General features: G+C 36.5%; 2 protein-coding genes across 3 annotated transcripts in view; both read right to left on the bottom strand.

The window, feature by feature from the left end:
• Positions 1-754: 754 nt before the first annotated feature.
• Positions 755-11,244, bottom strand: LOC107723100 (DENN domain-containing protein 3-like). The gene is made up of 20 exons (XM_016531617.1): positions 11,161-11,244; positions 10,430-10,682; positions 10,004-10,119; positions 9,219-9,325; positions 8,721-8,832; positions 8,454-8,573; positions 8,015-8,233; positions 7,073-7,188; positions 6,465-6,620; positions 6,269-6,365; positions 6,083-6,186; positions 5,666-5,865; positions 5,076-5,600; positions 4,408-4,664; positions 4,156-4,320; positions 3,099-3,225; positions 2,906-3,013; positions 2,052-2,191; positions 1,513-1,679; positions 755-884 (listed from the first exon to the last, which is right to left on the bottom strand). The coding sequence occupies exons 1-20, from the start codon at positions 11,242-11,244 to the stop codon at positions 755-757; spliced, it is 3,303 nt and encodes a 1,100-aa protein (XP_016387103.1).
• A 2,667-nt stretch (positions 11,245-13,911) lies between these two features.
• The window catches only part of LOC107723109 (solute carrier family 45 member 4-like), a 12,252-nt gene continuing 7,590 nt past the window's right edge, over positions 13,912-18,573 (bottom strand). For both annotated transcript variants that reach the window (XM_016531623.1, XM_016531622.1), the window contains exons 5-8: positions 16,905-17,989; positions 16,481-16,580; positions 15,909-16,120; positions 13,912-15,353 (exon numbers count right to left, since the gene is read on the bottom strand). In XM_016531623.1, the coding sequence (XP_016387109.1) occupies positions 14,982-15,353; positions 15,909-16,120; positions 16,481-16,580; positions 16,905-17,989 (1,769 nt within the window). In that variant the 3' untranslated portion in view covers positions 13,912-14,981. The remainder of the gene's footprint in view (positions 15,354-15,908; positions 16,121-16,480; positions 16,581-16,904; positions 17,990-18,573) is intronic.

Below are 18,573 nucleotides of genomic sequence, written 5' to 3'. Positions count from 1 at the left end.
AACATTTATGATATAAAATAAATACAGATCTGTAATAACAAAAACATAGTACAACATATATAGTACAACATATATAGTCAAGATAGTAGTATCCATCAAAGAGGGTTTCATACAATCTTACAAGCCACTCCAGAGACACCACACTGTTCCACAATCTACTTATTATGGCTGCAGTCCATCCTCAGGCAGTGCTGGTGTTTGGACCTCAATTCCCTTTGATCCAGGGCTTTTCAGGAAATTGTGTACATGGCAGTTCCACAAACCTCACCCAATTCTATATTCAGCTTTCTTGGAATAAGAGCAGCTTTCAAAGGACTGAGAGCTTTTAAATTAATTCAGAAAGATAGAATAAACTGTTATTTATATTTTACAGCCACAAGCTATACAAAAATATATATTTCCACAGAGACTGTTGAGATCTGAGCATTCTTAACATAGGACTATTTGTAGAAAAAAAGCATTGTAGTAGTTGTTTCACTCCCTTATCTAGCTTGATAAGTATTTGCAACCTTCAGGTTACTCTAGTTGGTCCTCATAGTGCCATCATTGGCTAACTCTAATCAAAACCAGTATAAACAGCTCTGCTCACCAAAGCCTGATGGGATTACAGAGCACTTTTAAAGGGCAATTGTGTGATTACATTTCTTCCCCTGTGCTGTGAGCACTGAGTAACTACTTGCATGTCACAGATCATGATGCCCCTGTTTATGAAGCTGATACCTTAAAAACTTAAAATCATGTTGTGTCAGCTTGCTTAATCTACTCTCCAGATGGCGATTTTGCCATCACTTTTTGCAGAGCCGCTGAGTATGTATCGGTCCTCTGCTGAGAAGAGAGCTTGAACTGTATCTTCATGGGCCTCAAGCTCCTTCTCAACCTTCAGGCTCTCAGAGTCCAACACAAAGATCTTCCCCACAACCTTACTGAGGCCTGACCCACCATTACAACCAATCCAGACCTAGAGAAAGAGAAAGAGGAGACCACGTTGTTGTTGTTTTTTTTTTTTATAAAGATCAGGTTTTAGTGTGCTATAATGCTCTCATTTCATCTGATGTGAAATCACGCAAATGACATCCTCAAACAAACAAAAAGACATTACACTACTGTTCAAAAGTCTGGGGTTGTTGAGATCTTTTAACGTTTCTGAAAGAAGTCTCTTACGCTCACCAAAGCTTCATCTATTTAATGAAAAATACAGTAATATTGTTGAATATTTTACATTTTAAATAACTGTTTTTTTATTTTAAGTAATTTATTCCTATGATTGCAAAGCTGAAGTTTCAGCAGTCATTATTCCAGTGTCACATGATCCTTCAGAAATCATTCTAATATGCTGATTTAAGTGTTTGAGAATGAATAGCATTTCAAAAGTTCAAAAGAACAGCCTTTATTTAAAACAGAAACAATATATATATATTTTAATATTAATAAGCATTATCACAATGCAGTCAGTCTAATCCAACCTCAGCCAGGATATAGACCCAGTGAATGATGTTACTGTCCAATACTCACCCTGATCTGTTCTCAGGATTCAGTTTCTCCAGGGCAAAGTCTGTGACCTCTCCACGGTGCTCAGTCAGCTGTTTATGACACAGCATACTGCGTGTGTTAATTATGTAAATGACGGAGTCCTGAGAACCAATCCACACTTGCTTCTGGTCCAATCCCATCATGCAGTTCTGGGCACCAAAAAAAAAAAAAAAGACTGCTGTGTGAAAACTGCTTTGAGATTTAGACTTTAATTTTCACTCTTCCACAGATCCAAAAACTAAAGCCAGAAGTATAAGACACTGGAAAACAAAGCTGCAACAAGATGGCAAGGTGCTCCAATCCACAAGGTGGAATCATACACAATTTACTGAGGTCCCTTATAGGTCCCCGTTACTTGAACAACACATTCTCAACGACTGCAGAGTCACTAAATAGATTACTTAAATAAAACATCTGATATTGCTGATATCAATTACTTTTCTATCATCTTCAATATATTAAATCAATATATTAAAATATATCAATATATTAAATCTTAAAGTCAAACAGCAGCATCTTACCAGTCGAGATTCTCCTAAATGAATACAGTTTTGCATCAGGGACCAACTGACAGCATCAAACACAACCACTTTCCCACAGCTGAGAGCACACCAGAGCGTAGGGTTTCCATCCACATCTCTGTCCGGGAAAGTTAACTGGCCTGGAAGAAGTTAAAAAGAGTTATTTAGCATTAAATCTTACACAAGCACAGTTTATATAAATCTTACACAAACACAGTTTCTTACACAAATAAAGTTTATATTTATAACTGAAAAAAAAGCTCCACATTCTCATTTACGTGTTTTCCAAAATATAAATCCAAACCAATCCTTTCATTTATAAAATAATAAAAAATAATAATTTAAACTGATAAACAAATATACTCTAAGCACACTATCAGGCATTGCAGCATTCCTTGACTACATAATTCAATTTAATTTGCTACATCCTCCAAGTCGAGGCTTAAATATGGGTTATCTGAAGGCTTTTTAAGGGGGGAGTATCTGGAATAGCATTTAGATCAAATCTCCTCACTGCTGCCCTTGTTCCTGCTCAGCAGTTTTACAAATGCTAACTGAACAATTCAGCACCATTGGAATTGTCATGTGACACTGCCAGAACAAACAGGCCAAGAATTGTACACATTTACATGCCACTGAAAAAGTTTCATTTGATAACATGCATATGCTCAATTCATGTAGTATGTAGCTTTGTCCAGTATGATTAACTTTTCAGTCTGAAATAATGTGTGTAATAACCTGACGGATATTTAAACTGAAATAATGTGACAAATCTCATGGGGACAGATTAGACAGGACAAACCGGGACCATTAACATATCTGATCTATTTCACCAAAACCTCCTGCATGCAGACCTGGAGTGTAGAGCAAGACATCGACAGACTGAGGGTGCGTCATGTTCTGGGACGGATTGATCTTGTGTTTCAGAGTCTCTGCTGTGGGTCTGGGGATGATCATGGGGACTGTGGGAATGAAGACAAGAGACTTTAACACAACTGTCTTGTCTTCATCATACAGTTGTTCTTACAGGTAGGGAGTGAGACACACCTTTTCGCTGCTTTTCAAAATAGGCCAGTTTGGAGGCAGCACAAATAGCCTTCTGTGTCTTTAAACAGGCCACCACTGCATCCATAAGCAGGACATTGGTCAGTGCCTGCTGCACACACTGGGGGTCCTGATAAACACAAGAGATCACAGAACACAAATTAAAGTATTTTGTGAATTTGTAGTTTAAACATGCAATGATCTGGAAAAGGAATAACATTCATCTCCTCAAACAAGGAAAGAGAAACAAACTTGAATCCTTAATAAAAAAAACAACACATTGAACAATTTACACCTAGTGAAGGACGTTTGTCTAATGGCAGGAAATGGGAATGAACCAGTAGGGCATATCAAAGCATGTATGTGATTGTCAAAACTTGCATTATTTTGACAGACACCCTAAACACCCTGTTACCGTTAGAAACACTGAATGGCCGCAAATTCCTTTGGTAACAGTTTTCTATTTGCTGCAAGACATATTTATGAACCAATATAAATTAATTTTTTATCTTTTTAAAAAAAAAAGTATAATGTCCTTGTTCATCAAGTTTTCAAAAGATCATTTTAATTATTTGAATCTCTAATACCTTATATATTTTACCCTGAAATGTTTATACCCTACCAGTCAAAAGCATGGGGTCAGTAAGATTTTTTGTTAAATTAATTAATACTTTTATTTAACAAGGACAAATAAATTGAGCAAAAGTGATAGGCTTTTACATAGTTACAAAAATTATATTTCAAATAAAAGATACTTTTCTGAACTATATATTCAACAAGGTATCCTGAAAAAAAATGTATCCACAAAATTAAGCAGCAAAATGGTTTTCAACATTGATAATAATAAGTACATTTTCTTCAGCAACAAATCTGAATATTAGAATGATTTCTGAAGGAACACGTTACACTGAAGACTGGAGTAATGGCTACTAAAAATTCAGCTTTGCCATAACAGGAATAAATAACATTTTAAAATGTATTCAAATAGAAAAACAATTGTTCTCGGCCATTTTCATTTTATATTTCATGTTTTGATTCCAGTTTTACAGGTGAACATTACCTTATGGTTGTCTGCCATCATTCTCCCAGCCCACATCTCCTTGACCATCAGGTTCCACAGTTCACACTCAGATTTTAAATTAGCCTCGAATATTTCTTTCCTTAAGCTGTTCTTGATCTTTAGAGATGGGATCCTCAAAAGCGGGGCAACGGAGATGTTTACTTCCTGGGTTCACAGGATTCATACGGTTACCACAAACACTAATTTCTCATTTTAAAAGTAATATTACAGGTATAAAGAAGACTCACAAACCTCAATGTCCCTAAACTTGGTAATCTCAACATATCCACGTCTGCCTGTCAGCAGAAAGAGCCTCTTCTGAGTCATGGCAATTTTACCTGCACCATAACTGGTCTTCACAGAGCTGGACAGCTTGTACACACACTCATTGTTGTCTAGGCATTCCAGGACCTCAGCAGGCAGGTCAATGTCCTGTGCTTCTGCCTCGGCCTGTTTCCAGAAGGTATAAAACACTTTGAACATCTCTGGATGAATATGCTTCGGCCCACCTGAGAAGAACCAACATATTATAACACAATATTTGACATAATATCACAATAAATAGCAGAATATTTTTATTGTATTTTTCAGATTTTTTATTAATATTTATTTTATATTTGTATTTATTTTCATTGCTTACTTTTGTCTAAATACATTAAAAATATCATTTATAGATTATACATTTTTAAAAGTATTAGAATTGTACAGTTTGAAAATTAATATTCATTAATAGAGGTTTGCTAAACATTAAATATAAACTTTAAATGAGCTGTAGAAGACAGCAAATACTGACGATTACCAATAAATTAAATATTCTATCTCTATTTAAAAATTCTATCTCTATTATTAACTGGTATGGTACAAATATATTGCGCACCCATAATGGTTTTATACAATGACACACTACAGCTCAAACTTACCGACAATGAGAGCTTCAAACAATCTCTGTGAAGTGGCCATGTCCCGCACAATACCAGATTGCTGAGTGCACATCACAAACTCCTTCAGCTGCATGGGGGTCTTGGGCAGCTCAAACTTCTTCACGTGATAGTCTGATTCCACATGCTCGCTTTTTTCATTGTTCTTCATCTGACAGATGAGCCGTTTGAGCTCAGATCTTTTCTCTACCTGGACTCTCTCCTCTATCTGCAGAGAGTCCATCAGCGTCTTCACCAGCTCTCCAGGAAAAATCTCAATATCTGTTTTGTAGAGGTTCTGGAAGTCGCCGAGGGCATCCAATCGCTTAGAGCTCAGCATGTTGATGAGGCCGCGCAGGTAAAAATATCTTGCTAGCAGGGAGGAATCATCAGGTGGGGTGGCTGATATGGCTTTGTTCAGCTGGAGGATAAGATCTCCAAAGTAATGGAGTACATTGGGGTAGTTCAAGAGAGAAGGGAAATCTGGGAGCTGGAAGATCTTGACTGGCCTGACTGGAGTATTCATAGCTTTTGGGATAAAGAATTTCATAAAGATGATCAGTAACATAAATATATTACAATAATCTAAATACAAAACTGAGCAGTTCTCTTACGCTTTTCAGGAATGATCTTAGTTGGAGACATCTGTTTGAGGAGACTCAGGTGTTTCTTGTTGTCCAGGTCAGGGAGACTTGAGCCCAGACGTTTACTCAAACCGCTCTCTAAAGAAACATTTCGCAAAACTATTTCCTTTATGGTGGGTCTGCGAGAGTAATCCATTGATCTACACAATCTACAGAATTTAATCACAAATTATTAAACAAAAGAACAGCATATATTTGAAATAGAAATCTTTTTTTTTACATTATACATGTATTTACTGTCACTTTTAATCGATTTAATGCTTACAAACATTACTAAACATTTGCATTATTGATGTGTAAAATCTGTTATTCTATACAACTTGGTGAGGAATTTTGAACGAAAAAGACAACACAGCTTCAACTTACTTTTGGTCTTCTGTCTGAGTACTAAGCTCCATTTGGGTAAATTTATCTCCTTTTCCATTCAAACGTTCTTTCAAGAAGGAGTGGAAAATGTGTGTTTCCAAGACCTGTCATGAATAAAAAGCCATCAGTCATACTATTCTATTTCGAAAGGTTGAAGACCAGACATATTATTAAATGGAAAGCCACCTTTTTATAAAATGGTTGGTCGCCTGGCTCCCTGGTCTTCAGAAACTCATCAGTGTTAAATACTCTGTGTTCGTGATTAAGGTTATCACTGACATCTCTGGAAAAAGAAGCATTATTTTAATTACACATGTATAGAAGATTCAAATTGAGTTAGTTCAAAAGTCAGTTCTAGTGTTCTGCACAGGCTCTTACTGACCTAAACATGTTAACGATGAGCTCCAGGGTGATGTTTTGTATGTCCAAATTGAGCCTGTGTTGCCAGTGTCTTCTCTGCATCCGCAGCTCATAAAGACTGCTACATATTCTCTGATGAACCACTTCCAAGTCATAGTGTAATTGAAGACCTTTCCTTCTACATGAAGATCCAGCAAACCAATTACAATTCTGACAAATACATGACCGAATACATTACGAACATATAATGGGACCTGGGGCCTATACAATGAAACTGGTTTAGATTTCAGTTTAGATTGCGCCATTATTTCTATAATTGTTGTGCCCTTAAATCCATTACACATGAATGGAGTGGAGGATTAGTGAAGGATCAAAGTCGAGGTGAGAGAGAAAGTTGATGATCAGCATCATGGTACCAACAAAGCCTGATTGGATTGTTTGGATTTGTCAACTTGAAACCAATCCTGTAAGCCTGAGTTTGTTCAACTACCATCATTGTGCAGGCCCCTGGTCTCCCCAGCTGGGTCTGATAATGTGAGTTTATTAATATCTTGTATATTTTGATTGCTCCAATAGAATAAAGATTCTTAGCGTTAGCAAGACTGCATTTAATGGTTAAATGTTTCTTACCGACACTTGAAACGCTGAGCAGCTGCCTGTGGGATGTCTGGGACCTCAACATAATGACAGCCAGAGCAGGACACGGTTCCCTCATCAATATTGATCAGAATCAGGTCATCTGTTAACTGATAAACAGACAATGATTTCACAGATCACAAATCACAGAAGTTGACACGCTGTTGATTTAAAGGGGTCATATGATGCGATTTCAATTTTTCCTTTCTCTTTGGAGTGTTACAAGCTCTTGGTGCATAAAGAAGATCTGTAAAGTTGCAAAGACTAAAGTCTCAAATCCAAAGAGATATTCTTTATAAAAGTTAAGAGTCAGCCACGACTACCTAAAATGGCTCACATTACAATTTCATTACACCAAATACACAAAATAATGTTCTTTTTAGCAGCATCATATGACCGCTTTAAGAAAAAATCATGAATTTATTAAAGTTAACTAGAGACAGTTTTAATTGAGATAAATAAATAAATCAATTTTATACAATTTATGAGGGGTTTTCAAATGTCAGGTTTTCAAAAATTGCAAAGGAAAATTATGTTCCTTAAATATAAAGGCATCTATAAATACACAATTATACTGTGTGGAAAATATTAATCGTAATATTAAAAATACAACTTAAACTTAATTAATTTTAAAATGTAAAATTAACAGTTTGTCAAAATTAAATACTTGAATTTTATTATTATAATAGCTTTGGTATTGTACTAATGCCAAAAGAAATTATCAAATATAATGAATTATTATAAAATATATGAATGTTTTGTATTAAGTTACATTTTAATACAGAATAAAAATTTCATCAATAGAAATCATCAAAAGCTTTTTCTCCACTCAGACTTCCCCAGTCCCTCTATCACCCCATCGTGGACCCCAATTTGAAAAACCCTGAACTAAAGAACAGCAGAATGAGTTAATAGGGACCATTATTTAGGCTTTACCTTGGCAACGTCCTCATAGTGGCTGATGTGGCATCCCATGAGGAAGGTAGTCGGTGCCATAACAAAGTCAAGCATCTGTTGGGACAGTATAGGCACCAGTGGGTGCTGCCAGTGCAAGGGCCAAATATACAGCATGAAACACTCTATGATCAGGGTCAGTTTGGCCCAGTCTGAGGAAAAGAACACCATACGCTGCTCTGTGAGTATACTGGCTATGATCTGCAGGGGAACAGAGACATAAAACATTTTTTTCAATGTGATGTGGACCAAAACGTTCAGTAACATTTTTGTTTAATCAAAACAATTCGTCCATTTTTTTTAATCTAAAATTGACTGGTTGTGATTTCCAGACCGTCTGTGTTCACTCAAACCGCTAACAAAGAAAACCCCTCAATTATTGTTGTTTCCATATTAAGTCATAAGCATTTATGTTTGAGACCTGCAGCAGCTCTCTGGACTTGAAGCAGAAGAACGGAAGATGTAAGTCCAGGTCAATAACAGGATGATTTTTATCTTCTCTTGACGGAAGGACAATCGTCAGAGGTCTTAAGGTGAACACCTGACATGAAAAATAATGTAAATATACTTCACATGTATTATGCATTTTGTTTTCACGTTATTCTATATCATAGACTTTTTTTACACAATTACAATTTTATTTCAGATCTCTGACTTTGCTAAACTTTAGATGTCTAAAAGAACCCACCACATACAGCTGGCCAGGAGGAGGCACTGGGACTAGAGACAGTTTAGCAGAAAACTCCTTCACTTGCTCTTCCATATCAGTCATTTGACAGATTTTGAGCTGACCTAAGAGGCTGCGGATGGGAGAGTGAAAACTCAGGAAATGGAAGAAAAGGTGGTGTGTGTCATTTTGGATGTTAAAATGCTTTCTCCTATATCGGTTTAATATACAAAGACAACTATGACAGGCATTTGTAGGTTGAATTCTCTGAAAAGTGTAAATACTGTGGCTCTGAAGTGATATCAAAACAAGCTCTGTTTGTTCACAATAATTCAACTAATGCAAATAAATGTGTTATCGGTGTGTTTCTTATAGGATAGACAAACTGAGTATTTTATGAAGACAGAATAGCAGAATCTAGTACTGCTGATAAGCCTCTTGTTATATATTTTATTCTCCTCTGTTTCCCAAATATTTTCTTGTTTTTCAATACATGTGAATAAATGTCTTGAATCTTACCAAGACAGACAGTCCTTGAGAGCATTGTAATATGGGTGTTTTGATATAACACATATTGCATAAGCAATGTAGAGTTGTGGAGACTTGTACAAGGACCGGTGTCCATTCTGCATTCCTTCCTGTATAACAGGGTTTAAAACAAAAAGTTTGAATATGTCAGTGCCTTAATCAAAACAGTATCAACTGAACACCACCATATAGTTTGGAAAGTACTCCCAATCACAATTTCAATTTCATTAATCAATGGTATTAGTTTTATTTTGTGACCTTAAACCAATGATATTCATATGAGCGTCTGTGTGTGTGTGTGTGTGTGTGTGTGTGTGTGTGTTTAGCCTACTGTATATATGTATGAAACATGATTGAACAGAGCTATGTAATGTGATGGAATTCATGATTCTGGTGCATAAGACATCCTACTTTGTCCTAATATGTCATTTGTCCTAACATGACCTATGTTCTACTTTGAATAACCAAATAAGACATATTAAAATGTTACTATTTTAAACACATATTCGACCCACAGCATGCAACAGTAAGAAAAAAAACTGTAAATCAATTGCCTAATATTCAATAGAAAAGAGAATATTTGCATATTCAATATTTGCATATTATAGGTCTCAAAATTTGCACTGTTAGCAGAAACATACACAACTTAATTTTGCCTTCATTTTTTAACATTTTTGCTAATTCAAGCACAGCAGGTGAAGTTCAGCACAGGTGATCTGTCAATACACAACCATAATGAGAGGTTAATATCAGGTAATATAAAAAAAGAATCTGACCTGTATTGATCTACAGTACTGGAGAACTACTCCATGAGACTGGTTTCCAAACACGTCAGTGAAGACTAGGAAGTGAAATTGTTCATCCTTTTGCTCATTAGTTATCTGAAGTCCACCTGATTTAAAAGAAAGAAATGAATGTTAGTCTAATCTAATCATTCTAAACTAACATTACAGCTACTGTGAACTGAACTACAGTATTTAACATTTACAGCATTGCTCTTTATAGAGTCAGTTAAAACCTTTATTATTGTGCTCTTTATACTGCGGTGTGCTGACCTTTGGCATGAATTCTATAGCGATTTTATACAGTTTCTGAAGTATTACACTGTGTAATGTATAAAGATCTGCATGGAACAGGGTTGCAGCAGATGCACTGACATGATTCAACAACCAGTCAAGCTTTTGCACATAAATTAGTTTCACCTGGAAAGCAGAGTTGTGGCAGAGCCACCAGATCCAGGTCTTTGGGAACACTAACATCCTCTATGGTTTCTTCTTTGGGGTTTCCAGCCTTAATAACAGGCCTATCATTTTTCTTCTTAATGAAGAAGCGCTGTTGCTGGGTCTGGCTGAGGTTTCTCACGGCTGGTTCACTGAGACTCTCTTTAGACACAAACGGAGGTGTATGGACCTGCAGAACCTCAGGATCGAACAGCGGTAAAGGACTTTCATTCACCTGCAGCAAAGACACAATGCTTTTTCAAGACCACTGACATGACTTAATCTGATGAGAATATAAACATCATTTTAAACCATTTTTTTTAAAGCAATATTCCCTTTTTTAGATGCAATAAATAAATAAAAAATAAAAAAATAAAAAAGATCAAATAAAATAAAACAAAATGAAATAATTTCATGAACCTTGGCACCTTTCACAAACAAACTGCTCCTATGAACCTCTACGAATAAAAAAAAAGAAAGAAATATTTCATATAAAAAACAGACTTTATCTTTTGAATAAAGGGTAAACTTCAAACTGAAAACAAAATGCAACCAAATCAGGGATTCCATCAGAATATAGTCTATAGCTCTAGACCTGTCCCATCATGTTTGATGCATACGTTGTTTTTAAATAAAGAGATCCGCTGTTGTAAAGGCAGTGCCTTACACCTCATAACAGTTTAACAAAAACTCGCAGAAGGAAATTATTTTACCTGGGAGAGCTCCTTCAGTTTATCATTTGCAGGTCCCACAACGACACATGCTTCCAGTAATCCTGAAGGCAGACCGTCTGCCATTGATAATCAACAGGATTGGCACTCCTCATAAGATCTGTGAACAGAGAGATCAGTGAAGAAAATACACATATTAATTTGATTCAGAAATCTCTTATTTGTAGCTCCTGGGTTGAGAACTGAAATCTAAAAGAAGTAAAACATTTTTGCTTAACACTGTAGAGTATATGTGATCAACTTTAAAGATGCAATATTAAGATATATATACACATTAACAAGTCAGGAATAACACAACAGCAACACAACGGCATGGTTGTGGAAACAAAGAAAGTTATTATTACACAGACACCCCGGAAACCACAGATAAAAAGATGTGCCACTAATCTCGTTTTCCTGCTCTGGGAAGTTCCTGGGTTAAATTTGACTCATGTGTGTGTTGCAAGAGTAAAATTTCTAAAAAAAAAAATTCTTTCTGAAGAGCTTAGGCTAGAATACGTGAATAACCAGGGTGGGACATTATTATTATTTACGTTATTATTTTAGACACGTATTCTATCCACAAATTAAACATCATGCAACACATTGTAAAAATATAATTATGTGCAAGCCAAACTAAATATATATATATAAAAACTGTAACAAAAGGAGCTGTAAGTGAATAGCAAAAAGAACATTTGAATATTTTACTGTAGTCAGCGGAAACATTCAATATGTATTCAACTTCAGATAATGAGTCACTGCTTTTATTTTGCCTAACTTTATTAATACTTTTGATAATTCAAGGATGATAACTGTAATAATTTAAATATTTACCCTAATAGGAATAACTGCAAAAAACTCGACGAGTAGGCTAGCTGACGTTTTCAATGAACAGATAAATAATCTTAAAGTTTTAATATAAGGCGATAACATTGTAAAGTTTTTCTTAAAGTTTATATTCTAACCCTGTAAATAAATGCCCATCTTTGCTGTAAAGATAAGAATGCACGCACCTTTGTCGATCACCGGTATTATGAAAGTGAAATTACGCACGGGACAGGTTGAGACAAAAGAAAGGGATACACTACACAAGCTGCTGAAGCAGTGATCTGCGCATGCGCTCTACAGTCAACAGGCACTACATGTTCTCAACGGCCAGTGCTACCTTTAAAATGACAACATAATACATGCGGTAAAGGTAAAGCAGAGCAAACCTCTCTGGAAAATACAAATGTATTAAAACCATTGTTTGGATATTCCAATGTACTCCTCTGTGACCCATTACTTTAAACCATCCTACCTCCTCTCTCACGATTTTACATCCCCTCCGGGAGCCTGCTGTCGGAAAATGAGCGGAGATTCGTGGTACCATCACAGAAGGGCATCAAAATCTTTCCAGAATGTTTTCGTTCACTGTTCCCTCTTGGTGGAATTATCTTCCAAAATCTGTCCGAGCTGCCGAATACCTGACTGACAATATATTCAAGAAAACACTGATAACTGAAAGTTCACCCAAAAATTAAAGGCCTGTCATCATTTACACACCCTCAAGTTGTTCAAGTCGTAATCCCCCCCCATACTGTTTGGTTGCCAACATTCTTCAAAATTTCTTCTTTTGTGTTTAACAGAAGAAAGAAACTCATACAGGTTACAAACAACTTGAAGGTGCGTACCTAAATGATGGCAGAATTTAAATTTTGAACTATCCCTTTAACTGTAGGCTATACCAATTTAAAAATATTTTTTTCCCTATGCTTTTTCTAGTTTATAATATTCTGACAATGTCGAAACTTTATATTAGCATGTTATTGCCTTCTTAAGATAAATCGCTTCTGGTGTTTCTCCTCATTTGTCGCCTTGTATAAAAGTGTCTACGAAATGAATAAATGTAAAAGCGATCCTGTTTTGTTGTGAGAAATATTAGATATTATTTGATAAATTATTATCTAACTAGCAAGAAAAAAACTAGTTTGGTGCCCTGAACATTTTCTGAAGGTTAAGCATCTCCTTTCACTGATTATTTGCTGAAATAATAGTTATAAAAATATCATCAAGCGAAGCCCTTTTGCCTTATTTATGAAGTGTCAATGACATTTTGTAAAGAATCCACTCTGTAAATACAACTGATTTCTCATGGAAACGCTTCTGTCAAACATTGCAGAAATCGTTCAATGTAACTTGACGGTAATAATGTAGCGTTTTTAAGATCGAATTGAATTTTTCCTTAAAGGGGTCATATGATGCGATTTCAATTTTTCCTTTCTCTTTGGAGTGGTTGCCGCAAGCCCGCCGGACACTCCTTCGTCGAATCCGCCGCCTCTGCTCACTCCAGCCCTCCGTCCGTTCCTCACGCTATTTCATTACACCAAATACACAAAATAATGTTCTTTTTAGCAGCATCATATGACCCCTTTAAATACAGGCCTTCCTTCAGTTCGTGCATCTATTTATGTATCACCCGGTATCTCATTAAGTACTCGCGCCACCTAGTGGTCGATGGCCGCGACACCACACTAGAGTGCGCGATACGGATAGTCAACAACCATAATACATTTCAGATTCAACCACATTGTGCTAGTTTAAAACAAACAAGCGTTCAAACAGGGAAAAGTGTAAAACTTGATCTTTATCGAAACTTCACACAAATTCAAAACAAAAACACCTGGAACCAGTATAAACTTTCAATTTGGTTCAAACACTAAAAAGTCACAACAGTACCACATATACAAAAAAAATTATAAAAAGTGTTCACCTTGCGCGCGCGCACACACACACACACACACAAATAAAAACTTTCGGATTGATAAAATAGGATACAACGCCAGCCTACTGACCTCTGTACAGATGTCACACTTCCAGCAATGTATCTAATCTACATTTATGAGCATACACTTAGCCAGTGGGGTTCTGTGACTGACTAGTAAAGGAAATATTTGGCCTGTCTTCTTGAACAAGAAACAAGCTCAATAACTTGTGTATAATAACTATACAACAGTACTGGAACAGTATTATGAATTTGACTATGAAAAAATACTGCCACTATTGGAGAGTCATCACTTACAATGGAGGCTGAAACCAAGTAAAAATTGCCATGACAGCTAAACACACTTCTTCATTTCACAAACCAATCACTGCTGTACAGCAAAGCCATTTCCTTACTCGGTGTCACAGCTCTTCCATGCTCTTCATACCTTAAAATAGTGTACTTAAGAAAATCAAGTTTACTAACTAAAGGCAACTCTCAAAACCAATGTCTTGCTCAAAGTCTAGGATCATTAGAAAAAATATTTGGCATTGTGCATAGATGAAGTCTAAACAGAAGTGAGCGTTTTGAGCTCAGAAGCAGCAGCCTTTCAACTTTCCCTTGATTGTTTCTTATGATATGAGGCTGAGATGGGAAATACAATGATAATCAGACACATTTTAACACTGATAAAAAATCAGTCTAAAAAAAATGCAAACTTACATCTGGAATGCAAATGTTGATTTGTAAAGTGAAATGATAAAATGTGTAGAAAAAGTATTAGAATGTGAAACAATGTTTTCAAATGTAGTGATGTAAACCTGGTTATAAAAAAATCTAAATCAAAACTGAAACATACTTTTGTGCAGACAACGGACATTTTGGCCACAAATAATAAATAGCTTGAGAAATAATCTCAGAAATCACATATTTGACTCAAATAGGTTTGTCTCTGTACCATAGCCACAGAATTACATTCAGCATATGAGGGAGTGTATGAATGATAGACAATGACCCTCTTGCTTGTGCATTCTGCGATTTGTACTTTAATAACTCAAACTATTTTAAGTTCTAACACTCAAACTGTGGATTCAACTCCTAGCTTGCAGGAACTGTTCCTTGGCATTGACTTTGAAACACTGAGTTTCTCTGTACTGTTACTGGACGCTGCCTCTGACTGAACAGAACTTAGGCCCTGCCCATCTTCATCGTCGTCATCATCTTCATCATCAAGTGTATCAGGATAGATGACGAGGAAAGCCGCAGCAAGGAAACCAAGAAAGGCACCTCCTGCTGCCACCATGGGGATCACTCTCACCGTACCGACAGCATCTACGATTGCACCGAGAGCCGACGCCACCAAAATCTGAGAGATGTACACCTGACACGTCAGGATGGCGCAGTCGATGCCAAAGCCTCGCCGTGAGTTTCCAGGGCTGTGATGAATGTACTGTGACAATGTAAAAGAAAGATGAAAGACACTGATTGAGAGCACTGCTGCTGTGAGGAAAACTGCTGCCACAAATCAAGTGTTACTTGTTGTGAAAATGAATTCTGGAACAGCTTCCAGATCTATATCCAGATATATACATACTACCCTTCAAAGTGTCAGGATGGGGGGGGGACATAAGAACATAAAAGCTGTTCTTTTGATCACTATACTTATCAAAGAAACCTGAAAAAAATGTATTACAGCTTGCACAAAAATATTAAGCAGCACAATTGTTTTCAAAATGGAAAATAATATTTGAGCACCAAATCAACGTATTAGAAGGTTTTCTGTTGGATCATGTGACACTAAAGACTCAACTATTCAGCCATCACAGGAATAAATTACATTTTAAAATAGTAAAGTTATTTTAAATAGCATTATTTCACAATATTACTGTTTTGATCAAACAAAGGCAAATCCAAATACCAAACTTTTGAACTTTTGACAAACTTTAGTTTGTATTATTGGTAACATCATATATTTGGTTACACGAGTTAATGAAATGATACATACCTCTTTGATTTCATGGTACTGTCCCAGAAGAGCATAAGGGCAGTATGACATGCTCATAGAAATGATTCCCATGGTGCTTATCATCACCATAGCAACATATATATTTGGAAAGATGGACATGATGGCTGTGCCCACAGTATAGCCTAGAGTCCCCAACATGTAGATGATTTTTATGCTTAGGTCGTAGTTGTTTAAGATCCTTTGGAGCACATCTGTAAAAAACGCTTCTGATTATTTGATTTGAATAATTTTCTAAATGTGCACTGATATAGAAATTGTACACAAACTGGTTGTTATAATCAGCAATGAGTTAAAGTTAATTTTTTTCTTAAAAATTACAATACAAATACAATATAAAAATAAGAAAATAACATTCTGAAGGAAACGACAGATTCAAGACAAAAATGTAGAAGGACTATCACACCCTGAAAAAATCAGCTTATTCCATAACTTGGTCATGTGAGTGTCCAACTACAGAACTGAAACCTGATCACACTACTGGAAAAACAAATATGTAATCCTCATCATTAACCACGCTCTAACCAAATACAACACATGAACGTAACACACACCTGAGCAGAGCGCAGCTGTAGCCGCATAGATCACAAGCCCCCAGCAGCCCATCTGCACACCTTTACTGTAGTTCTGCAGGGCAGTGGAGTTAGCAGCAGCCTGGTTTTGAAAAATATAAATAGGATATCATGTATATTCAGTATTGCATACAGTAAAGCCTGAATCACACTGACTCTCCATATACAGAAATGTAAATGGCATGCATTGTAGACCAAAACGAATACCTTGTTGGTATAAAAATTTGGTAGGGTAATTATGTGGTATTTTGATTAGAATATACCAAATACCAAAAAATGCTGATACTGATTATCACAGTGATTTTTTAGTTTTACAAAAAATTGTTGATTTAATTCTAATTTCCTTATAATTAAATCTATAGTTTTTATTTAATATTTTAATTACAGGACAGAATAAGGAACTTACAGTCGGGTCTCCTTCAAAGATGACCTGGCCCATGAAGTCTGTGTAGAACACAGCTTGTGCAATCATGGAGAACCAGGAGAGCAAGTGACATACACACAGACGCCAGAGCTGGGGTGGCATCTTCAACATGGACAACCAGAGCAGTTTGACCGTCGTACCACTATCCCCATCCTTGCTCTCTTCATCCTCTTCATCTCTGCGGGATGCAGAAATGCGACTTGGCTGCAACTTCCGCCATTCATGCCGTCTATCGATTTTGTCGATGTCATTCAGGCTTCGCGAAGATTTGATCGGCCCAGCCATGTTGCCGTAGCGCCTTCGCCATTGATAAGAGAAAGTGAAAGAGGGCTGGCGGTAGAAGGAAGGGTGGCGGCAACGCATTGAGGTGACAGATGGGCGTAAACCGACTTTGCCTGGTTGATTGGTTGCATTCGCTGCTCCATTTATTGGATTTCCAGAAACAGCAAAGCTTCCATTTCCAGTTTTGGCAGCTCCACAGATATTTTCCCCATTGCTATCACAATTCTGTAAGTGATGGTCAGTGCACTGACCTGGATGGCTAGTGTTGTGGGAATCCAATGTTGTTCCATCCTCTTGTAGACCCTGAAAGTCTTGGAATAAAGTAGGTTTGATGTTGCACAGAAACTGCCCATCGCGATCCAAGTCCAAGTCTGGGTTAAGCTCTACTGTAGAATCTGGCATGGCTAAAACTGAGTCACTTTTACTCCGCACCAAGTCGTTTAGAAAGTCTATTGAAACATCCCACTCAGAGCGATCATCCTCATGGGCTGAAAATAGCTTCTCTTCCGGGATCAGTTCTAGTTGAGGTATGAGATGAGTAGATGGAAAGCTGCCATAGAGCTGGACAGGAGGTGGCCTTTCTTCATCCTCATCCTTAAGTACCCCTTGCTGGTTCGGGCTATATAGACGCTCATTAATGCTGAAAAGATGAAGCGTTGTAGAAATGATAAAGATGATGGCAGCAAAGAAAAAGAGGACCTGCTCTTGGGCCTTAAAAGCTCGACCTAGGAAGGTATTGGTCCAGTCCAGCCCTCCTAGCATGTAACCTAAAGCGCCCCCTAGCCCTGAAAAACAGGAATTATATAAAATGTAAAAAAATATATAATCACCATCCAGTATAATGTTAAGTACACTACTGTTCAAAAGTTAAAGCTTTTTTGCTGTACTTACGTGATCAAAAATATAGTAAAAACTTATATGTTATTACAAATTACAATGTAAAAAACTGTTTTCTATTTTATTATATTTTTTAAATATAATTTATTTCTGAGATGGCAAAGATGAATATTCAGCAACCATTACTCTAGTTTTCAGTGTCACATGATCCTTCAGAAATCAATCTGATGTGCTGATTTGGTCCTCAGGAAACATTTCTTATTATTATCAATGTTGAAAACAGCTGTGCTGCTTAATTTTTTTCAAGTTTCTTTGATGAACAGAAAGTTCAAAGAACAGAATTTACTTGATTTTTTAATATTATAAATGTCTTTACAGTCACTTTTTGAATGATAGTGTATAATCACTTGTCTTTTTCCATGTTAAAGGGGTCATATGATGCGATTTCAATTTTTCCTTTCTCTTTGGAGTGTTACAAGCTATTGGTGCATAAAGAAGATCTGTAAAGTTGCAAAGACTAAACTCTCAAATC

Source organism: Sinocyclocheilus rhinocerous, unplaced genomic scaffold (assembly GCF_001515625.1).
Source record: "Sinocyclocheilus rhinocerous isolate Xijiao unplaced genomic scaffold, SAMN03320098_v1.1 scaffold5110, whole genome shotgun sequence".
NCBI lineage: Eukaryota > Metazoa > Chordata > Actinopteri > Cypriniformes > Cyprinidae > Sinocyclocheilus > Sinocyclocheilus rhinocerous.
The sequence above is the reverse complement of the archived record's forward strand: the minus strand, read 5'-3'. Positions and strand labels throughout refer to the sequence as shown.